At 38.2% G+C, this 25,395-nt stretch overlaps 1 protein-coding gene and 1 pseudogene across 9 annotated transcripts in view; one reads left to right on the top strand and one right to left on the bottom strand.

Moving 5' to 3' along the window:
• SENP7 (SUMO specific peptidase 7) overlaps positions 1-25,395 on the bottom strand; it is a 164,171-nt gene that overhangs the window by 56,765 nt on the left and 82,011 nt on the right. For 4 of the 9 annotated variants that reach the window (XM_045501863.1, XM_045501861.1, XM_045501858.1 and 1 more), the window contains one exon: positions 24,684-24,878. The exons of the other annotated variants lie outside the window; for them this stretch is intronic. In XM_045501863.1, coding sequence (XP_045357819.1) covers positions 24,684-24,878 — 195 coding nt within the window. The remainder of the gene's footprint in view (positions 1-24,683; positions 24,879-25,395) is intronic. 9 annotated transcript variants of the gene reach the window in all.
• LOC123575961 lies at positions 9,672-10,472 on the top strand (annotated as a pseudogene).

The following is a 25,395-nucleotide window of genomic DNA, read 5'->3' on the forward strand; positions in this document are numbered from 1 at the left end:
ACCTAAGATTCAATGCAATCCCTACCAACATTCCAATGCCCTTTTTAATAGAAATATAATTATCTTAAAATCTATACGTAACCACCAAAGACCCCAAAGAGACAAAGAAATCTTCAGAAAGAACAACAAAGCTGGGATCATCACACTTTCTGATTTTAAACTACATTACAAAGCTATATTAATCAAAACAGTATGGGATGGCCTAAATATAGACATACAGGTCAAAGGTCAATTAATTTATGGCAAAAGAGACACAAATATACAAGAGGGAAAGGAGAGTCTCTTCAACTAATAGTGTTGGGAAAATGGGACAGCCACTTGCAAGAGGACAAAACTGGATCCCTATCTTGCACCATACAAAAAAATCAAATCAAAAGTAATTAAAACCTTAAATGTAAGACATAAAACCATGTAAGTCCTATAAGAAAACATGGGGGTAAGCTTGTTGACATCAGTCTTGGCAATGATTATTTGGAATTAATACCAAAACAAAGGCCACAAAAGCAAAATGAACAAGTCGGACTACATCAAACTAAAAAGCTTCTGCAAACCAAATGAAACTATCAACAAAATGAAAAGGCAATACATGGAATGGGAGAAATATTTGCAAACCATACATCTAATAAGGGGTTAATATCTAAAATATATAAGGAACTCATACAACTCAATAGAACACATTCTATTAAAAAATTGGCAGAGAAACTGAACAGACACTTTTCTAAAGAAGACATATACATGGCCAACTGGTACATGAAAAGTAATGCATTAATGGTATATCATTAATTGCAGGGAAATGCAAATTAAAACCACAATGAGATATCACCTCACACCTGTCAGAGTGATTATCATTAAAAAAAAAAAAAAAAAAAAAACTCGATAACACACCTTGCTAAAACGTAGGGAAAAAGGAACCCCTGGGCAATCTTGATGAAAATGTAAATGGTGCACTACTGTGGAAAATAGTATGGGTTCCTCAAAAAAATTAAAAATAAGGGAGTAGTTAAGATGGTGGAGAAGTAGAGGAAGCCCGGGTTTTTCTAGTCCCTCAATCACAGCTGTATTGAGGTGAGATCAAGCGGAACACCCAGGAAATCGATCTGTGGAATGGCAGAAGAATCTCCATGGTTGGAGGAAGACGGAGTAGCAGGTGCAAGGCATGTGGAAGTGAACTGGGGAAGAAAAAAATGGCGGTGCCATGAGGGGGAGCAAACCCTTTCCATGCAAACACAAAAGGGAGAAAAAGTGAGAGGATTTGGGAAAGCATGGCATCTGCTTTGCACGAGATGAAAACCTCTCTGGACCATGGACTGGGGAGCAAGAAGTATTGAGTGTCACAGGGTTTTTTTCACAAAGAGACTTTGGAGTTCAAACTCTGATTTTGGAAGGGAGTGATTTTCTCCAGAATGTAGCTGGGGCATGCACTGCTGGGGAGGAAGGAGGTGGAGCCAGAGCGCATAGTGTGGTGTAAGGATCTCCAGGGTGCACTGGAAGAGAACATTCCCCTTCCTGGAGTATTTTTGGAAGAGGTTCCCTCCCAGGGACACAAGACCTTGTAGGTGCCAACAAAAGGTCTTTCGTTAGCAGGGGACAGAGACACAACAAGAAAGAGAACCTTTGCTGCTTTTAGTGGTGCTACACCATAGATTCCACACACTGCACAGGCGTGGGACTATTTTTCAAAGAAAAAGGACTTCAGACACAGTGTAGAGAAGCTCTACTCGGGAACAGGGAGGCGGTACAGGGTCCATTAAGACTTCCAGTTTTGGGGTGACTAGATGGAGTAGTCAGTTAAGCCTCCAATTCTTGGTTTTAGCTCAGGTCATGATCTAGTGGTTCATGAGATCGACTGTCAGCACTGAGCCTGCTTATGCCAAGAAACTGCTTACTCCCAGGGCAAGACTGACTCTGAGCCAACACAGGGGCCTCTCCTCCAGAAGACCAGGACAGTCAGCACCCCACACGCACCAAGTGTACTGAAATTGAGTGCTTCATAACATCACCTGCAGTTCTAGCGGAAATAGACCAAGGCTAATCTTTTTTTCTTTTTTGTCTTCCTTATTCTTTCTTTTCTATTGGAATCAGGCTAAGAATTTCTTGTTTGTTATTTTTTTATCTCCTTTTTTTTTCTTTTTATTGGATCAGGCTTCTTTTTTTTTTTTTTCCTTTCTTTTTCTTTGGAATCAATCTTAAAGTTTTTTGATTCTCTGTTTGGTTGGATTTTTTTTCCCTTTTCTTTTCCTTTTTTTGGGATCAGGTTTGGTTAATTTTTTTTCCTTTTTCCCAGGCTTTTCTTAACAAACAAATCAGCTTCATTAGGCTTATTTTAACACACAAATCAAAGCACACCTAGTTAAACGTCCAAACACTTCCCAATGCAAGCAAGTTGGGGCTCTGCAGAAGACTGGCCAGTGGGAAAGAGCAGCCAAAACACAACAGCAGAATGCACACACCATACACCATAAACACTTCGTGAAGTGCCAGGCCCTGGTCAGTGTACGACTTCTTTTTAATACAGCATTATTCTCAGGTGAGGAAACATAACACACTTTTAAAACACACAAAAGACAGAAACAGCAAAAGTGACAAGATGGAAAAATTCTCCCCAAAAGAAAGGTCAGGAAGAAATCACAGCCAGGGACTTGCTCAAAAGAGATAGAAGGAATATATCTGAACAAGAATTTAGAATAACAGTTATAAGATTACTAGCTGGGCTTGAAAAAAGCATAGAACACACCAGACAAACTCTTGCTGTGGAGATCAAAGACCTAAAAACTAGTCAGGCTAAAATAAAAAATGCTATAATTGAGATGCAAAACCAAGTGGATATAGTCACAAGGATTGAAGAAGCAGAGTATAGTGAGAAAGAAGATAAAATTATAGAAAACAATGAAGCTGAAAAGAAGAGGGAAAGGAAACTATTAGATCACTAGTGGAGAGTTAGAGAACTTAGTGATTCCATAAAATGAAGTCACATCCATATCATAGCACTCCCAGAAGAAGAGTGAGAAAAAGGGACAGAAGATTTATTTGAACAAACTATAGCTGAGAACTTCCCTAATATGGGGAGGGAAACAAATATTCAAGTCCAAGAGGCACAGAAAACTCCCCTCAAAATAAAAAAAAAATGGGTCAACACCACAACATATCATAATGAAACTTGCAAAATACAAAGATAAAGAGAGAATTCTGAAAGCAGCTAAAGACAACACATCCTTAACCAAAAGGGTAGACACATAAGATTAGTAGACTTGTCCACTGACACCTGGCAGGCCAGAAGGAAGTGGCAGGAAATATTCAGTGTGCTGAAGAGGAAAAATACGCAACCAAGAATTCTTTATCCAGCAAGGTTGTAATTCAGAATAGAAGGCAAGATAAAGAGTTTCCCAGACAGGGGCGCCTGGGTGGCGCAGTCGGTTAAGCGTCCAACTTCAGCCAGGTCACGATCTCGCGGTCCGTGAGTTCGAGCCCCGCGTCGGGCTCTAGGCTGATGGCTCAGAGCCTGGAGCCTGTTTCCGGTTCTGTGTCTCCCTCTCTCTCTGCCCCTCCCCCGTTCATGCTCTGTCTCTCTCTGTCCCAAAAATAAATAAACGTTGAAAAAAAAAATTAAAAAGAGTTTCCCAGACAAACAAAACTAAAGGAGTTCATGACCACTAAACCAGCCCTGTAAGAAATTTTAAGGGGGACTGAGTAGAGGGGGGGAAAAAAAAGGAGAAGAAGATGACCAAAGAAAGAAAGATTACAAATGACCATAGAATATCACCAGAAACACAACTTTACAGGTTAATACAATGGCACTAAATCCATATTTTTCAAATTTTTTTTTTAATTTTTTTTTTCAACGTTTATTTATTTTTGGGACAGAGAGAGACAGAGCATGAACGGGGGAGGGGCAGATAGAGAGGGAGACACAGAATCGGAAACAGGCTCCAGGCTCTGAGCCATCAGCCCAGAGCCTGACGCGGGGTTCGAACTCACGGACCGCGAGATCGTGACCTGGCTGAAGTCGGACGCTTAACCGACTGCACCACCCAGGCACCCAAAATCCATATTTTTCAAAAACCACTCTGAATGTAAATAGACTAAATGCTCCAATCAAAAGACACAGGGTATCAGAATGAATTAAAAAAAAAAAAAAAAAAAAAAAAGATGCATCTGTGTGCTGCCTATAAGAGACTCATTTTAGACCTAAAGACACATGCAGATTGAATGTAAGGGGATGTAGAACTATCTATCATGCTAATGGACATCAAAAGAAATCCAGAATAGTCATACTTACACCAAACTAGATTTTAAAACAGAGACTGCAGGGGCACCTGGGTGGCTTAGTCAGTTAAGTGGCTGACTTCAGCTCAGATCGTGATCTCATAGTTCATGGGTTTGAGTCCCGCATCGGGCTCTGTGCTGACAGCTCAGAGCCTGGAGCCTGCTTCAGAATCTGTGTCTCCCTCTCTCTCTCTGTCCCTCCCTGCTCGCACTCTGTCTCTCTCTCTCAAAAATAAATAAACATTGAAGAAAAAAAAAAGACTGCAACAAGAGATGAGGAAGGGCACTAAATCATAATTAAGGGTCTATCCATCAAGATCTAACAATTGTAAATATTTACTCCCCCAACTTGGATGCATCCAAATATATAAATCAATTAATCACAAAAATGAAGAGATTAATTGATAATAACACAGTAATCATAGGGAACTTTAATACCCCACTAACAACAATGGACAGATCATCTAAGCAGAAAATCCACAAGGAAGACATGGCTTTGAATGACACACTGGACTGAATGGATTTAACAGATATCATCAGAACATTTCACCCTAAAATAACAGAATACACATGCTTCTCGAATGTTCATGGAACATTCTCCACAACAGATCACATACTGGGTCACAAATCAGCCCTCAACAGGTATAAAAAGATTGATATCATACCATCCATATTTTCAGACCACAACAATATGAAACGTGAAACCAACCACATGAAAAAATTTAGAAAACTCTCAAATACATGGAGGTTAAAGGACATCCTACCAAAGAATGAATGGGTTAACCAGGGAATTAAAGAAGAAATAAAAAGATACATGGAAGCAAAAGAAAATGAAAACACAACAGTCCAAATCCTTTAGGATGTAACAAAGGCAGTCCTAAGAGGAAAGTATATTGCAATTCAGGTCTATCTCAAGAAGCAAGAGGGGCGCCTGGGTGGCGCAGTCGGTTAAGCGTCCGACTTCAGCCAAGTCACGATCTCGCGGTCCGTGAGTTCGAGCCCCGCGTCAGGCTCTGGGCTGATGGCTCAGAGCCTGGAGCCTGTTTCCGATTCTGTGTCTCCCTCTCTCTCTGCCCCTCCCCGGCCCCTCCCCTGCTCGTGCTCTGTCTCTCAGTAATAAATAAATGTTAAAAAAAAAAAAAAAAAAAAAGAAGCAAGAAAGGTCCCAAATACACAATCTAAACTTACATCTAGAGATGTAAAGAAAAGAAACAGCAAATGAAGCCTAAAGCTAGCAGAAGGTAAATAATAAAGACTAGAGCAGAAATAAACGATATAGAAACAAACAAACAACTGTACAACATATCAACAAAACTAAGAGCTGGCTCTTTGAAAGAATAAGCAAAATTGATAAACCCATAGCCAGACTTTTCAAAAAGAAAAGACTTATCAAAAAGAAAAGAGAAAGGACCCAAACAGATAAAATCATGAATGAAAGAGGAGAGATCACAACCAATACCACAGATATATAAACAATTATGAGAGAATACTATGAAAAATTATAATTCAACAAACTGGACAATCTGGAAAAAATGCACAAATACCTGGAAACATACAAATTACCAAAACCAAAACAGGAAGAAATAGAAAGTTTGAACAGACCCATTAACAGGCAAGGAAACTGAATCAGTAATAAAAAATTTCAAACATGAGTCCTGAGCCAGACGTCTTCCCAGGGGAATTCTATCAGACATTTAAAGAAGAATTAATACCTATTCTTCTCAACAAACAGAAATGGAAGGAAAGCTTCCAAACTGATTCTATGAAGCCAGCATTACCATGATTCCAAAACAAGACAAAGATCCCAGTAAAAAAGAAGAATTACAGGCCAATATCCCTGATAAACATGAATATAAAAATTCTCAACAAGATAGTAGCAAACTGAACCAACAGTACATTAAAAGAATTATTCACCATGATCAAGTGGGATTTATTCCTGGGCTGCAGGGCTGATTGAATATTTGTAAGTCAATCAATGTGATACACCACATTAACTAAGAAAGGATAAGAACCATATGATCCTCTCAATAGATACAGAAAAAGCAATTAACAAAATACAGGATCCTATCCTGATAAAAACCCTCAAGAAAGTAGGAAAGTAGGGATACAAGAAATATACCTTAACATCATAAAGGCCACATACGAAAGACTCACAGCTAATATCCTCAATGGGGAAAAACTCAGAGCTTTCCCTTTAAGGTCAGGAACACGACAGGGATGTCCACTCTTACCACTGTTGTTCACATAGTATTGGAAGTCTCACTTTCAGCAGTCAGATAACAAAAAGAAATAAAGGCATATAGATCAGCAAGGAAGAAGTCAAACTCTCACTCTTCGCAAATGACATGATACTTTATGTGGAAAACCCAAAAGACTCCATAGAAAACCTGCTAGACCTGATACATGAATTCAGTAAAGTTGCAGGATATAAATCAACATACAGAAATCAGTTACATTTCTATACACCAATAATGAAGCAGCAGAGACAGAAATCAAGGAATCGACCCCATGTATAACTGCACCAAAAACCCTAAGATATCCAGGAATAAACCTAACCAAAGAGGTAAAAGATCTGCATGCTGATAACTATAGAAACCTTATGAAAGAAACTGAAGATACAAAGAAATGGAAAAACATCCTATGCTTATGGATTGGAAGAATAAATATTGTTAAAATGTTTATACCATCCAAAGTAATCTACACATTCAATGCAACCCCTATCAAAATAACACCAGTGTTCTTCACAGAACTAAAACAAACAATCCTAAAATTTGTATGGAACCAGAAAATACCCCAAATAACCTAAGTAGTGTTGAAAAAGAAAACCAAATCTGGGGGTGCCTGGGTGGCTTAGTCAGTTGGGCATCGAACTTCGGCTTGGGTCATTATCTCGTGGTTTGTGAGTTTGAGTCCCACATCAGGCTCTGTGCTGACAGCTTGGAGCCTGGAGCCTGCTTCAGATTCTGTGTCTCCTCCTCTCTCTGCCCTCCAGTGCTCATGCTCTCTCTCTGTCTCTCAATAATAAATAAGCGTTAAAAATTTAAAAAAAAAAAGAGGAAGGAAGGAAGGAAGGAAGGAAGGAAGGAAGGAAGAAAGAAAGAAAGAAAAAAGAAAACCAAGAAAGAAAGAAAGAAAGAAAGAAAGAAAGAAAGAAAGAAAGAAAGAAAGAAAGAAAGAAAGAAAGAAAGAAAGAAAGAAAGAAAGAAAACCAAAACTGGAGGCGTCACAATTCTGGAGTTCAAAATGTATTACAAAGCTATAATCATCAACACAATATGGTAATGGCACAAACACAGACACACAGATCAATGGAACAGAGGAGAGAGCCCCAAAAAGGACCCACAAATATACGGCCAACTAGTCTTTGAAAAAGCAGGAAAGAATATCCAATGGAAAAAAGATAGTCTGTTCAGCAAATGGTGCTGGGAAAACTGGACAGCCACATGCAGAAGTATAAAACTGGACCACTTTCTTACATCATACACAAAAATAAACTCAAAATGGATGGAAGAACTAAATGTTAAGACAGGAAACCATCAAAATCCTAGAGAAGAAAACAGGCAGCCACCTCTTTGACCTCGGCCACAGCAACTTCTTTCTAGACATGTCTCCGGAGGCAAGGGAAACAAAAGTGAAAATGATGATGGATGGATGGAAAAAGATGAATGGATGAAGAAAATATAAGACACAAAAATGAACTACTGGACCTCATCAAGATAAAAAGCTTATGCACAGTGAAGGAAACACTCAAACAAACTAAAAGGCTACCTACAGAATGGGAGAAGGTATTTGCAAACGACGTACCAGATAAATGGTTAGTATCCAAAATCTATAAAGAACTTATCAAACTCAACACCCAAAAAACAAATAATCCAATGAAGTACTTGACAGAAGACATGAATAGACACTTTTCCAAAGAAGACGTCCAGATAGCCAGCAGACACATGAAAAGATGTTCAACTTCACTCGTCAAGGAAATATAAATCAAAACCACAATGAGATACCACCTCATACCCATCAGAATGGCTAAAATTAACAACTCAGGCAACAAGAGACGTTGGCAAGGATGCAGAGAAAGGGGGTTCCCCTTTTGCACTGCTGGTGGGAATGCAAACTAGTGCAGCCACTCTGGAAAACAGTATGGAAGTTCCTCAAGAAGTTAAAAATAGAACTACCTTACGACCCAGCAATTGCACTACTAGGTATTTATCCAAAAGATACAAAAATGCTGAATCAAAGGTGCACAATGCACCCTGATGTTTACAGCAGCACTACCAATAATAGCCAAATTATGGAAATAGCCCAAATGCCCATCAACTGATAAATGGATAAAGAACAGGTTGTGTATGTATGTGTGTGTGTGTGTGTATGTGTATGTATGTGTGTGTGTATTTATATATATATATTTATATATATTAATATATAAAAATAATTATATAATATTATATAATAATATATAATATTATAATAATATATTTATATTATAATATAATATAAATATATTTTATTATAATATAAATAAATATAAATATATTATTATTTATTATATATATATTTACACACACCCACATACATATACACAATGGAATATTACTTGGTGATCAAAAAGAATGAAATCTTGCCATTTGCAACAATGTGGATGGAACTAGAGTGCATTATGCTAAGCAAAATAAGTCAGAGAAAAGACAAATATGATTTCACTCATGTGGAATTTAAGAAACAAATCAGATGAACACAGGGGAAGGGACAGAAAAATTAGTTTTTAACAGACAAGAAGGTAAACTATAAGAGACTCTTAAAGACAGAGCTCAAACTGAGGGTTGCTGGAGGGGAGATCGGTGGGGGATGGGCTAGATGGGTGATGGGCATTAAGGAGGGCACTTGTTGGGATGAGCACTGGGTGTTGTGTGTGTGTGTGTGTGTGTGTGTGTGTGTGTGTGTGTGTATGTATGTATATATATATATATGTGATGAACCACTACATTCTATTCCTGAAACCAACACTATACTATATTAACAAATATAACTAACTTGAATTTAAATTTTTTTTTAAAGGAAAAAAATTAAAAATAGAACTGACATATGTTCCAGCTTTTTCACTTCTGGGTATTTATGCTTAGGAAAACAAAATCATTAACTCAAAAAGATATATGTACCCCAATGTTCAGTGCAGTGCAATTTACAAGAGACAAGACATGGAAACAACCTAGATGTCCACTAAAAGATGAATGGATGAAGAAAATATAAGACACATACACAGGAATACTATTCAGCCCCCCCCCCCAAAAAAAAAGCCTGACATATACAGTAACATGGATGGAACTTGAGGGCATTATGCCAAGTGAAATAAATCAAAAAGAGAAAGACAAATACCGTATGATCTCACTTTTGTGTAAAACCTTAAAAAAAAATGGGAGGGACTGGCCAATGGCCTACAGAGCAACACATCTAAGTTCTACTGTAACTACTGCAACACATACCTCAACCATGACTCTCCATCTGTGAGAAAGACACAGAGCAGTGGTAGGAAACACAAAGAGAATGTGAAAGACTACTATCAGAAATGGATGGAAGAGCAGGCTCAGAGCCTGATCAACAAAACAGCTGCTACATTTCAACGAGGAAAGATATCTCCTACTTGATTCTCTGTTCCTCCTCCTAAGGGGCAATGATCCCACCTCTTCCCAGTCTCTGGGGTCTTCCTTGCCCTGGTATGATGCCAGCACCTCATATGGGGGGCCCTTCCATGATGCCAATGATGGGTCCTCCTCCTCCTGGGATGATGCCAGTGGGACCTGCTCCTGGAATGAGGCCACCTATGTGAGGCCAATTGCCAATTATGCCTGAGCCCCCAATGATGAGATCTCCCTACCTATCCCATGATGGTGCCTAGTTGGCCAGGAAAGAGTCAACAAGACTGATAAGGAGAAATGTGAACATCTTTATAGCCATTTTATATTACATGTTCTACTTCACCAGTAGATCATGGTGCTGTGACTCTGGGTGTTTTCTAACAGCATGACAAGGAAGACTTGCTCTCCCTTCCTATCAAAGACAGAATTGTTTTGGCAGGGGAGTAGTGGAACAAAAAAAAAAAAAAAAGCAATTATCAGTTTTTATTTGTATTGTGAAATGTGAAAATAAAATTGTCAACTGTTTTAGTCAAAAAAAAAAAAAAACCACACATCTAGATACAGTCAATAGATTGGTAGTTTTAGGGAATGGGGGGGGGGGTTGGAGAGAAGAGAAGGTATTAAAAAGGTACAAGTTTCTAGTATTAAGACAAATAAGTGCTAAGGGTGTAACATACACACAGCATAGTGACTATAGTAAACACCAGTGTATTGTGTATTTGAAAGTTGCTAAAACAGTAGATCTTCAAAGTTCTCATCACAAGAAATTTAATAACTATATGCACACTGATGAATGTTAACTAAATTTATTGTATTAATATCACAATATAGGGGCGCCTGGGTGGCTGTGTCAGTTGGGCATCTGACTCTTGATTTCAGCTCAGGTCATGATCCCAGGGTCAAGGGATCAAGCCACAAACTGGGCTCCACACTGAGCATGGAACCTGCTTAAGATTCTTTTTTCTTTACCTCTGCTAATTTCCCCCACTTGTGCGTGCTCTCTCTCTCTCTAAAATAATAATAGTTTCACAATATAAACATACATAAAATGGTGATATTGTATACCTAAAGCTAATACAATGTTCTGTCAATAATATATCAGCAAAATTAATTTTTAAAAATAAATTGATAGAAAACACTGGGAAAGCAATTTGGTATTAATTAAAATAGGCAGAGAATAAATTAAATCTTTATACACACAATACTCTAACTCATAATAATTATTATTAACAAAACAACTCATTATGGTTATATTAAACTAGGCAAAAAATTTTAAGTAAAAAAACTATATAAAATTACTAACATATTATTCTCTTATAATAAAAAAATATTATATAGTATTTGCTGCATTTTCAACACTATTCAAGAACATGGAAATTTTTACATCATTTATAAGCACTAAAAAATTCAGATACCAAGAATAACTCAAGGATCCCTGTGCAGTAAACTATAAAACATATACCAAGTGACCACAGGAAGACTGTGGAGTCAGAACCACCTACCATCCTCCCACCTACACAACATCTACACTGGCAGAAGCTGTCTGTGCAACTATTTTGGGATTCTAGAGTCTATTGAAGGCCTGCTACTAGTCAAAATATTCAACCGCAAGTTACAGTTAATTTTGGTCAATTTGAGCTCCAACAGTGGTAGCAGTGACCCAGTCCCCTACCCCTAGCAACAAAGTAAGCAGCAAAGCTTGAGTTCTTAAAATAGTTTGCACAGGCTTGCAATCACCAAGGTAAGCAAGAAGAACCTTATTCTCCAAATATTGGGAATCTGTATTCTGATCACTGATTGCTGTTTCTGTTCATGGATGAGCAGACATAGAGAAAGGCAGCCAGTGTTGCAGCAACCACCACCATTGTTACAACACTTATCACTTCCAAGAGACTTAAAGGGTTAGACCTATTTTGTTTTATCTACTCCCCCCTTTAATTTTTCTCCTTTTCTCTTTTTGGAAACCAAACATTTAAGGATTGTGATTGTTAGAAAGTAATCACATACATGAGGGAATTCAGAAAGGCACAAACATTACTACAAGGGGTGCCTGGGTGGCTCAGTCAGTTAAGTGTCCAGATTCAGCTCAGGTCCTGATCTCACAGCTTGTGAGTGTGAGCCTGAGTGTGAGCTCCACATCGTGCTCTGTGCTGACAGCTCAGTGCCCAGAGGCTGCTTCAGATTCTGTCTCAGTCTCTCTGACCCTCCCCTGCTTGCGCACTCTCTTTCCCTGTCTCTCTCAAATATAAACATTAAAAAAAAAATTACTAGAAAAAGACCAAGCTTATAAAGGACCTGGGAAGATCTTATATTTATACATCAAGCTGATGTGTGGAACAGAGTCATGTGAACAATAAAGAACGAGAGAGAGAGAGAGAGAGAAGAAGGAAGGAAAAGAGTGAAAGAGGGAGGGAGGGAGAGAAAGAGGAGAAGGAAGGAAGGAAGGAAGGAAGAAGGAAGGAAGGAAGGAAGGGAGGGAGGAATAAAAGCAGCAAACCCTTGGGAAGGGGAAGAATCAGATTTCCAGACTTACCACATAATAAGATTGAAATGTTGCATTTTCAACAACACGAAAAAATTCACAAGGCATACAAACAGGAAACCATGGATGATTCAAAATGAAAAAAAAAAAAAATCAACAGAACATGTCCCTGAAAAAAATTCAGAAAGCAGACTCAAGAGAAGAAAAAGACATTATAACAACTGCCTTAAAGATCATCAAAAAGCTACAAAAAAAAAAAAAAAAGGAAGTCTTGGACAGTCAAGAAAATGATTAATGGGAAACAAAAATATCAAGAAACAAAATATATAAATAAATCAAAAGGAAATTCTGGAGTTAAAAAGTATAATAACTAAAATTAAAAACTCATGGGGTACCTGGCTGGATCAGTTGGGAGAACATGAGACTCTTAATCTTGGGGTTATGAGTTCAAGTCCCACATTGGGCAGAGAGATTACTTAAATAAACTTTAAAAAAGCAGATTCGAACCAGCAGAAGAAATAGTCCATCATCAACCCTGAGTTTGGGAATGGGAATGGGAAGGGGAAGGGGAAAGGAAAGGAAGGACAGGAAGAGAACTTGAATATATGATCATGGAAATTATCAAATCTGAGGATCAAAAAAATTTTGAAAAAAGTGAATAGAGCCTAAGGGACCTGTGGGACAACAACAAGCAGACCAATATATGCAATACTGGTATCTCAGTAGGAGAAAAAATAAAGGAGAAGAGAAATTACTGAATAATCACAAAAAAAATCCAAATTTGATGAAAGACATGAATACAAACATCCAAGAAGTCCAAAGAACTATAAGCAGAATAAACTCAATGAGACCTGTACCAAGAAACATTATAATCAAGTTGTCAGAAGACAAAGAGATTCTTTGAAAGAAAGAAGCGACTCATCACATACCAAGGACACTCCATATAATTATGAGGGTTCTCATCACTAACCATAGTACTCAGAAGGCATTGGGTTGGTATATTCAAAGTACCGAATAAAAAAACCTGTCAACTAGAAATCCTGTATCTGGCAAATCTATTCTTTTTCTAGTTCCTTAAGTTGTAAAGTCAGTTGTTGATTTGAGATATTTCTTCTTTTTTAATGTAAGCATCTACAGCTATACATTTATTTTGCCTTTAGCACTGCTTTTAATGCATACCGTATGATTTGATATGTTATATTTTCATTTTCTTTCATTCTTAACCATTTTTTAATTTCCTTGTGATTTCTTCTTCGACCCACTGGTTGCTTTAAATATGTTAATTTCCACAAACTTGTGAGTTTCCCAGTTTTCCTTCCATTAATAATTTCTAACTTCATATCATGTGGTCAGAGAACAATGGGAGAAAATATTTCAAAATCATATTTCTGACAAGAAATTAGTATTCAGAATATATAGAGAACTCCTAAAACTCAAAAGTAAAACAGAACCTAATTCATCAAAGGGCACAGGACTTGAACAGACATTTCTCCAAAGAAGATATATGAACGGCCAATAAGCACATAGAAAGATGCTCAGTATCACTAATCATTAGGGAAACCCATAACAAAACCACAATGAGCTATCATGTCACACCCATTAGGATGACTATTACATAAAAACGGAAAATAACAAGTTTTAACAAGGATGTGGAGAAATTGGGACCCCTAACCACTGCTAATGGCAATGTAAAATGGTGCATCTACTATACAAAAGAGTAATGGTGGTGCCTCAAAAATTACTAATAGAATTACTGTATGATCCAGAAATCCCACTTCTGGATAGATATGCAAAAGAACTTAAAAGTAGGGATAGAGATGCCTGCATACCAGTGTTCATAACAGTGTTATTCACAACAGCAAAAAGGTGGATGTCAGGAAGATGGCGGCGTAGGACGCTAGGCTCACCGCGCGTCCTGCTGATCACTTAGATTCCACCTACACCTGCCTAAATAACCCAGAAAACCGCCAGAAGACAAGCAGAATGGAGTCTCCGGAGCCAAGCGCAGACAAGAGGGCCACTGAAGAAGGTAGGAAGGGCGGCGAGGCGGTGCGCGCTCCACGGACTGGCGGGAGGGAGCCGGGGCGGAGGGGCGGCTCGCCGGCCAAGCAGAGCCCCCGAGTCTGGCTGGCAAAAGCGGAGGGGCCAGATGGAGTATGTTCCGACAGCAAGCGGGACTTAGCGTCTGGGAGGTCATAAGTTAACAGCTCTGCTCGGAAAGCGGGAAGGCTGGAGGACAAAGGGAGGGAGAGCTGCTGAGCCCCCCGGACGACAGAGCTCAGTTTGGTGGGGAACAAAGGCGCTCGCCAGCGCCATCTCCCCCGCCCATCCCACACCCAAAATCCCAAAGAAACCAGTTCCTGCCAGGGAACTTGCTTGCTCCTCGCAAACACCCAACTCTGTGCTTCTGCGGAGCCAAACCTCCGGCAGCGGATCTGACTCCCTCCCGCTGCCACAGGACCCCTCCTGAAGTGGATCACCTAAGGAGAAGCGAGCTAAGCCTGCCCCTCCTGCCCCCATGCACCTTGCCTACCCACCCCAGCTAATACGCCAGATCCCCAGCATCACAAGCCTGGCAGTGTGCAAGTAGCCCAGACGGGCCACGCCACCCCACAGTGAATCCTGCCCCTAGGAGAGGGGAAGAGAAGGCACACACCAGTCTGACTGTGGCCCCAGCGGTGGGCTGGGGGCAGACATCAGGTCGGACTGCGGCCCAGCCCACCAACTCCAGTTATACACCACAGCACAGGGGAAGTGCCCTGCAGGTCCTCACCACTCCAGGGACTATCCAAAATGACCAAGCGGAAGAATTCCCCTCAGAAGAATCTCCAGGAAATAACAACAGCTAATGAACTGATCAAAAAGGATTTAAATAATATAACAGAAAGTGAATTTAGAATAATAGTCATAAAATTAATCGCTGGGCTTGAAAACAGTATAGAGGACAGCAGAGAATCTCTTGCTACAGAGATCAAGGGACTAAGGAACAGTCACGAGGAGCTGAAAAGCGCTTTAAACAAAATGCAAAACAAAATGGAAACGACGACGGCTCGGATTGAAGAGGCAGAGGAGAGAATAGGTGAACTAGAAGATAAAGTTATGGAAAAAGAGGATGCTGAGAGAAAGAAAGATTAAAAAATCCAGGCGTATGAGGGGAAAATTAGAGAACTAAGTGATGCACTAAAAAGAAATAATATACGCACAATTGGTATCCCATAGGAGGAAGAGAGGGAAAGGTGCTGAAGGGGTACTTGAAGAAGTAATAGCTGAGAACTTCCCTGATCTGGGGAAGGAAAAAGGCATTGAAATCCAAGAGGCACAGAGAACTCCCTTCAGACGGAACTTGAATCGACCTTCTGCATGACATATCATAGTGAAACTGGCAAAATACAAGGATAAAGAGAAAATTCTGAAAGCAGCAAGGGGTAAACGTGCCCTCACATATATAGGGAGACCTATAAGACTCGTGACTGATCTCTCTTTTGAAACTTGGCAGGCCAGAAAGAATTGGCACGATATCTTCAGTGTGCTAAACAGAAAAAATATGCAGCCGAGAATCCTTTACCCAGCAAGTCTGTCATTTAAATAGAAGGAGAGATAAAGATCTTCCCAAACAAACAAAAACTGAACGAATTTGTCACCACTAAACCAGCCCTACAAGAGATCCTAAGGGGGATCCTGTGAGACAAAGTACCAGAGACATCACTACAAGCATAAAACATACAGACATCACAATGACTCTAAACCCGTATCTTTCTAAAATAACACTGAATGTAAATGGATTAACTGCGCCAACCAAAAGACATAGGGTATCAGAATGGATAAAAAAACAAGACCCATCTATTTGCTGTCTACAAGAGACTCATTTTAGACCTGAGGACACCTTTAGATTGAGAGTGAAGGGATGGAGAACTATTTATCATGCTACTGGAAGCCAAAAGAAAGCTGGAGTAGCCATACTTACATCAGACAAACTAGACTTTAAATTAAAGGCTGTAACAAGAGATGAAGAAGGGCATCATGTAATAATTACAGGGTCTATCCATCAGGAAGAGCTAACAATTATAAATGTCTATGTGCCGAATACAGGAGCCCCCAAATATATAAAACAATTACTCACAAACATAAGCAACCTTATTGATAAGAATGTGGTAATTGCAGGGGACTTTAACACCCCACTTACAGAAATGGATAGATCATCTAGACACACGGTCAAAAAAGAAACAAGGGCCCTGAATGAGACATTGGATCAGATGGACTTGACAGATATATTTAGAACTCTGCATCCCAAAGCAACAGAATATACTTTCTTCTCGAGTGCACTTGGAACATTCTCCAAGAGAGATCATATACTGGGTCACAAAACAGCCCTTCATAAGTTTACCAGAATTGAAATTAGACCATGCATACTTTCAGACCACAATGCTATGAAGCTTGAAATCAACCACAGAAAAAAGTCTGGAAAACCTCCAAAAGCATGGAGGTTAAAGAACACCCTACTAACGAATGAGTGGGTCAACCAGGCAATTAGAGAAGAAATTAAAAAATATATGGAAACAAACGAAAATGAAAATACAACAATCCAAACGCTTTGGGACGCAGCGAAGGCAGTCCTGAGAGGAAAATACATTGCAATCCAGGCCTATCTCAAGAAACAAGAAAAATCCCAAATACAAAATCTAACAGCACACCTAAAGGAAATAGAAGCAGAACAGCAAAGACACCCCAAACCCAGCAGAAGAAGAGAAATAATAAAGATCAGAGCAGAAATAAACAATATAGAATCTAAAAAAACTGTAGAGCAGATCAATGAAACCAAGAGTTGGTTTTTTGAAAAAATAAACAAAATTGACAAACCTCTAGCCGGGCTTCTCAAAAAGAAAAGGGAGATGACCCAAATAGATAAAATCATGAATGAAAATGGAATTATTACAACCAATCCCTCAGAGATACAAACAATTATCAGGGAATACCATGAAAAATTATATGCCAACAAATTGGACAACCTGGAAGAAATGGACAAATTCCTGAACACCCACACTCTTCCAAAACTCAATCAGGAGGAAATAGAAAGCTTGAACAGACCCATAACCAGCGAAGAAATTGAATCGATTATCAAAAATCTCCCAACAAATAAGAGTCCAGGACCAGATGGCTTCCCAGGGGAGTTCTACCAGACGTTTAAAGCAGAGATAATACCTATCCTTCTCAAGCTATTCCAAGAAATAGAAAGGGAAGGAAAACTTCCAGACTCATTCTATGAAGCCAGTATTACTTTGATTCCTAAACCAGACAGAGACCCAGTAAAAAAAGAGAACTACCGGCCAATATCATGAATATGGATGCAAAAACTCTCAATAAGATACTAGCAAATCGAATTCAATGGCATATAAAAAGAATTATTCACCATGATCAAGTGGGATTCATTCCTGGGATGCAGGGCTGGTTCAACATTCGCAAATCAATCAACGTGATACATCACATTAACAAAAAAAAAGAGAAGAACCATATGATCCTGTCAATCGATGCAGAAAAGGCCTTTGACAAAATCCAGCACCCTTTCTTAATAAAAACCCTTGAGAAAGTCGGGATAGAAAGAACATACTTAAAGATCATAAAAGCCATTTATGAAAAGCCCACAGCTAACATCATCCTCAACGGGGAAAAACTGAGAGCTTTTTCCCTGAGATCAGGAACACGACAGGGATGCCCACTCTCACCGCTGTTGTTTAACATAGTGCTGGAAGTTCTAGCATCAGCAATCAGACAACAAAAGGAAATCAAAGGCATCAAAATTGGCAAAGATGAAGTCAAGCTTTTGCTTTTTGCAGATGATACGATATTATACATGGAAAATCTGATAGACTACACCAAAAGTCTGCTAGAACTGATACATGAATTCAGCAAAGTTGCAGGATACAAAATCAATGTACAGAAATCAGTTGCATTCTTATACACTAACAATGAAGCAACAGAAAGACAAATAAAGAAACTGATCCCATTCACAATTGCACCAAGAAGCATAAAATACCTAGGAATAAATCTAACCAAAGATGTAAAAGATCTGTATGCTGAAAACTATAGAAAGCTTATGAAGGTAATTGAAGAAGATTTAAAGAAATGGAAAGACATTCCCTGCTCATGGATTGGAAGAATAAATATTGTCAAAATGTCAATACTACCCAAAGCTATCTACACATTCAATGCAATCCCAATCAAAATTGCACCAGCATTCTTCTCGAAACTACAACAAGCAATCCTAAAATTCATATGGAACCACAAAAGTCCCCGAATAGCCAAAGTAATTTTGAGGAAGAAGACCAAAGCAGGAGGCATCACAATCCCAGACATTAGCCTCTGCTACAAAGCTGTCATCATCAAGACAGCATGGTATTGGCACAAAAACAGACACATAGACCAATGGAATAGAACAGAAACCCCACAACTAGACCCACGAACGTATGGCCAACTCATCTTTGACAAAGCAGGAAAGAATATCCAATGGAAAAAAGACAGCCTCTTCAACAAATGGTGCTGGGAGAACTGGACAGCAACATGCAGAAGGTTGAAACTACTTTCTCACACCATTCACAAAAATAAACTCAAAATGGATAAAGGACCTGAATGTGAGACAGGAAACCATCAAAACCTTAGAGGAGAAAGCAGGAAAAAACCTCTCTGACCTCAGCCGTAGCAATCTCTTACTCGACACATCCCCAAAGGCAAGGGAATTAAAAGCAAAAGTGAATTACTGGGACCTTATGAAGATAAAAAGCTTCTGCACAGCAAAGGAAACAACCAACAAAACTAAAAGGCAACCAACGGAATGGGAAAAGATATTTGCAAATGACATATCGGACAAAGGGCTAGTATCCAAAATCTATAAAGAGCTCACCAAACTCCACACCCGAAAAACAAATAACCCAGTGAAGAAATGGGCAGAAAACATGAATAGACACTTCTCTAAAGAAGACATCTGGATGGCCAACAGGCACATGAAAAGATGTTCAATGTCGCTCCTCATCAGGGAAATACAAATCAAAACCACACTCAGGTATCACCTCACGCCAGTCAGAGTGGCCAAAATGAACAAATCAGGAGACTACAGATGCTGGAGAGGATGTGGAGAAACGGGAACCCTCTTGCACTGTTGGTGGGAATGCAAATTGGTGCAGCCGCTCTGGAAAGCAGTGTGGAGGTTCCTCAGAAAATTAAAAATAGACCTACCCTATGACCCAGCAATAGCACTGCTAGGAATTTATCCAAGGGATACAGGAGTACTGATGCATAGGGGCACTTGTACCCCAATGTTCACAGCAGCACTCTCAACAATAGCCAAATTATGGAAAGAGCCTAAATGTCCATCAACTGATGAATGGATAAAAAAATTGTGGTTTATATACACAATGGAATACTATGTGGCAATGAGAAAAAATGAAATATGGCCTTTTGTAGCAACGTGGATGGAACTGGAGAGTGTGATGCTAAGTGAAATAAGCCGTACAGAGAAAGACAGATACCATATGGTTTCACTCTTATGTGGATCCTGAGAAACTTGGCAGGATCCCATGGGGGAGGGGGAGGAAAAAAGAAAAAAAAAAAAAAAAAAGGAAAAAAAAAAAAAAAGAGGTTAGAGTGGGAGAGAGCCAAAGCATGGGAGACTGTTAAAAACTGAGAACAAACTGAGGGTTGATGGGGGGGTGAGAGGGAGGGGAGGGTGGGTGATGGGTATTGAGGAGGGCACCTTTTGGGATGAGCACTGGGTGTTGTATGGAAACCAATTTGACAATAAATTTCATATATTAAATAAATAAATAACAGCAAAAAGGTGAAAGCCACCCAACCATCCAAAGACATTTATACCAGACTACAGAAAGGCAAAAAAAAAAAAAAAAAAGGAATTAGAACTTCAATTAGGAAAGTGATCCCCAGACTGTTGTTCTGGATCTGTCGCCTCATCTACATCATCACAAATTAAGACACCGGTTGACTAACCTATTTCTGTACTTGGGGTTGAAGAGGTCTTTCCAAGGATAAACCAAAACACAGGGTCAAGCCCTAACATATTTTTTATAAAATAAAATTTAAAAAAATTATACTACAGAAGATACTATAAACAAAGTAAAATTAACAAACAGGAAACTTGAAAATTTTTTTCCAACACACTGGTAACAAAGAGTTAATACCTTTATTAAGAGTTCTTACAAGTCAGTAAGAAGCAGAACACCTGAATACATACAAAGACTACAGAGAAAACATATAAAAAATACAAAATCCATCTTCACTAAAAATAAAAAATGGCTGAAATGAAAACAATTTTATGTAAAGTTATATTTATTTTTATCAATAGAGTCTGAAAAATTTTTCTTTTTGACGTTTATTTATTTTTGAGACACAGAGAGACAGAGCATGAACAGGGGAGGGGCAGAGAGAGAGGGAGAAACAGAATCTGAAACAGGCTCCAGGCTCTGAGCAGTCAGCACAGAGCCTGACGCAGGGCTCGAACTCACAGACCGTGAGATCATGACCTGAGCTGAAGTCGGACGCTTAACCGACTGAGCCACCCAGGCACCCCTGAAAAAAATTTTCAATGATAACACTTAATTCTGGTTAAATGAATGGCACTATAAGAATTTATAAAAATACACAAACTTACTGTACCAATGCTATACAGACAAAAAATGAAAAATACCCTAAATGTCCACTCATAAGGAAACACATATTTGTAAAAGTAGATATATCTCCGTATATTTATTGGCAAGTTATCAAATTAAAAGAGAAAAGCTAATTCTTTATTATCCAGCATACCTACGTATTATAGTGATTTACAGATGAGGTAAACTGAGGCACAGAGAAAGAAATTAAGCAAACAGTCTGAGATGAATTTCATTTATCACAGTATAATATCACAAATACTTAACAAATTTTAGTTAAAAGTTTTAAAGGATAATATAAAGTTTAATAATTAAGTATTTTAAAATAATTAATTGCCAACTAGAAAAAACAAATATGCTACTTCAAAGAGATCATTTTAATTCAAATTTCCTATTCATTCGTGATTTTTTTTTACTATTCCTTTATTTTGGGCATAAAACACAATTTCTTTTTCCTGCATAAGTCCATTTAAGTTATTATTATAGTCAACAATAACAGTTCTGAACACTAAAGACAGGCTAAGGCTAAAATAAGACTCTTAGCCTTGGGGCACCTGGGTGGCTCAGTCAGTTAAGCAGCCAAATTAGGCTCAGGCCATGATCTGGCAGTTTGTGAGTTCAAGCCCTGCATCAGGTTCTCTGCCATAGCACAGAGCCTGCTTTGGATCCTGTCTCCCTCTCTGTCCCCCTCCCCTCTCTCTTCCTCTCTCTCTCTCTCTCTCTCTCTCAAAAATATATAAATAGACTTTTAGCCTTTATAAAACACTTTTCCACAAATGTCATAAGGGGCATAAGTGCTAGGTTTTCAAAGAAAACTTCCTCAGTTTTCAGTCATAGCCTCCATTCTCCCACCCACCAATTTTTAGTTGTTATTCGACATTCTATCTTTAATAGAGCTGACATGTTTACCACATTCTCTGCAATAACAACAATTACAATAATGTCAGAACATGTGTCTCCTAAAAAGATCTAAATAATTTATATTTCCTCTTCCTGATTTTGATTGAAATAGGCAGGCTGGAAAGAGGCTGGTTACAACAAGAGTCCCATCCTTGAGCCTATCCTGTCCATGCTATAGTGAGTTCTAATGGGGCACATCTAACTCAAGTGATGGTATGGCCACACGTGCAATTTATTTCCATAGGGCACTCTGGATTCTCCTCAAAGTGAACTCGTCTTAAGGGAAAAGAGAACTAAAGCTTGGTTTAAGGAGTACAGTACTCCTCCTTAAACCAAATGGTAATACTTAGTATGGCTGTGACAATTGCCTTGGCAGTACTGGTAATGGTAATGGAGTAACAGTGATCTCAGGATCAGACACTAGCATCCTCACCATAGAAGACTTCAGTAGCATCAACATATAGCACCAGCCTTTAATGGTACTTTTGATAAAAGTATCAATAAGAGAGACACAAAAATAATGACTACCACCTATTAAATTTCAAGCATTATATTAAGAACATCACATAGTTATCTCCTTAAATCCGCACAATAATCTTCTAAGATGTGTGTTACTATCTGTGTTTTAAAGATCAAAGTAACTTGCCCAAGGTAAATCAGCATGTTTGCAATACTGATGTCTGGCTCCAAAGTCTATGCCTATTCTAAACGCAACAAACAAAGCAAATAACCACCAAGAAAATGAATTTTCAGAGCCCACATCAAATACCACCTGGAAATTTCATAAATATTTAGGAAGGACTTGAAGAGAGCTAGAATTCTCACTGAATAGATTTTAGGAACTAGAAATTTGAGACTTATTATTATTAAATCTTAGCCCCAAATTGGTATAAAACCTGTACAGTACAGATTATAATTTGATGGTTCCATTGAATCCTCATAATAGTGCTTTTTTTTTTAACAGTATGAATGTGCACTGATGTCTTTTGAATTCCACAGGGACAGTACATAAGTGACTTTTTCTATAGAAAGTATCATCAATAAAAACATTTTTAAATGCATGATGTTTTATGTGCACAAAGAATTCTGACGTGATATTTGTTAAAAAGATAATAAATAACTATGTGATGTATAAGGTCGAAGGTCATTTCTCTTCTTCCAACTCAGGAAACCAAAGCTCGAGATTAAATGACATGAACATTAATCCAAGTGCACAAAATTAAAGTATGTATTTTAGCTAAGCACTGGGCATAAATGTAATTAAGACATAATGCTTCTCCTTAAGGAACTCATGGACTAGTAGAGGAGGCATAAACAAAATAACTATATTACAAACTGATAAGTGCATTTCTAACATCTCTAATTATACCTTAATTTATACATTAAATACATTATTAATTGGATAATGACACTGAAACTCAGTTCTTCTGGTAAATTCAGAAAAAGACCAAATAAAGTATAAAGTTAAAATTGCCATTAATAATTCACTAAGTAGAACTGATGTGAAACATAAAATATTCTCCAAAAGGAGAAAAATTTGTAAAATTTATAAGTTCATAAGAAATAAACAGAGTTTATAAAAATAAAGTGCGTTAGAAATGTAAAAAATTTGGGGCGCCTGGGTGGCTCAGTCGGTTAAGCATCCGACTTCGGCTCAGGTCACGATCTCACTGTTCGTGAGTTCGAGCCCCGCATCGGGCTCTGTGCTGACTGCTCAGAGCCTGGAGCCTGTTTCAGATTCTGTGTCTCCCTCTCTCTCTGACCCTCCCCCGTTCATGCTCTGTCTCTCCCTGTCTCATAAATAAAACGTTAAAAAAAAATTTTTTTAAATAAAAAAAAAAAAGAAATGTAAAAAATTTATTAAAAATCTTTAAAAAGTCAGCTATAAATACTCTTTAATGTAATTAGGCTTACAAGATAAATACAAACTAGAAGTTACCTTTGGATGGTTCAGGGAAAATTAAAAAAACAAAACAAAACAAAACAAAAAACAAGATTGGATCAATAATTTTTCACTGAGATCAAAACTACTTTATTGTACTAGCAACAAGGAAAGAAATTAAAAAGAGAAGTTCATGGTAAAAGAAAGTTAAGAGATTTAGTAGTATTTATTAACTGACATCCCTTAGCTTTATCCCACAATTTCTTTTATTTACAGTCCCCACAGAAGCATCTCCTATAGGTTAAAACAAAAGCAACTTCAGATTTCCATTTCTCTCACTGGCTCAGCAGGCCATGTTTGTTAATGGAATCTCAAACCATTTTTTTGAGGAACACATTCAGCAATTCATTCAGCAAATATTTACTGAGGACTAAATGCCAGGTCTAGTTCTAGAATCTGGATATAAAAACAGTGACTCTGTCAAGATGGAGAGATGGTTGAATGAACAGACCAATAGATGGCCAGATGGATAAATAGGAAAGAGGAGGAAGAGGAACAGAAAAATGTCAGAGGAACAAATCTTAATTATATCACATAAATTGAAATACTGAAATAGGTAACTAAATTTTCATTAAAGTCTACATCTATTTTCCCAAAACACAAGTACAGTGTACTTTCTGAAACTGATTATTAGCCACAGACTGTTGGTTCCAACAGCCATCTCGAGCCACCAGGGGAGAAAAGTCACACTAGCCAACAGAGCACATCTGCCTCACTTTTAGGAATAATGCATCTATGGGGGGAAGAATAGAGAGGCTCATTAGAGTAAATATATTATTTATTTTGAGTAAAGTTATCACTAAACATACCTTTCAGATAAAAAGGAGCTCTTGTGAGGATTTAGATTTTGACAAGACTCTAGGCTGCCATCAGATGATGAAGAAAGCTGCTCTGATTGCAAGTTGTCTGTATCACCCAAACTGGCCTCAGTTACAGATGAGGTCTTTATGTATTTTCTTCCTAACTCCGTTCCCAGGACATTCGTCAATATAACTCTGGGTATCCTGTCACACAAAATAACAAACACTGTACTGTACTGAGGTTTGCAGTAAAAAATGTATTCTAGGAAGTTGAATTTTCAAACATTTTCATCTATACCACTCTAGAAATCAACCCATAAACACTCAAAATTCTGTATGAACACATTCTTTTTTTTATTTTTAGAAGTACTAGTGTCTTATAAATTGGCGCAGATTAGCCTGCCACAGTAACGGCTTTAACTAAACTAATGGATGCTATTGGGGTGCTTAAAACTTTAATCACTTTTTCTCAAAAAATGCTTTTTCCCCAATAGTTATTAAAAACACAGAGTACTTTAAACCAATTCAAGAAATCTTTGTTCTTCTCATTCAACAGAAAGGTTCTTGATAAATAATTACATACTTGTAATTGGCAAATGAGAAATGCTAAATCCAACAGGAAAGACATCATTCAGATTGCATCTGTGGTAATGATAGATTCCATAAGTAAAACAGCACATATAGTGATTGTAATATATATGCTTTATATAACAGCACCAAG

Source organism: Leopardus geoffroyi, chromosome C2 (assembly GCF_018350155.1).
Source record: "Leopardus geoffroyi isolate Oge1 chromosome C2, O.geoffroyi_Oge1_pat1.0, whole genome shotgun sequence".
Classification (NCBI taxonomy): domain Eukaryota; kingdom Metazoa; phylum Chordata; class Mammalia; order Carnivora; family Felidae; genus Leopardus; species Leopardus geoffroyi.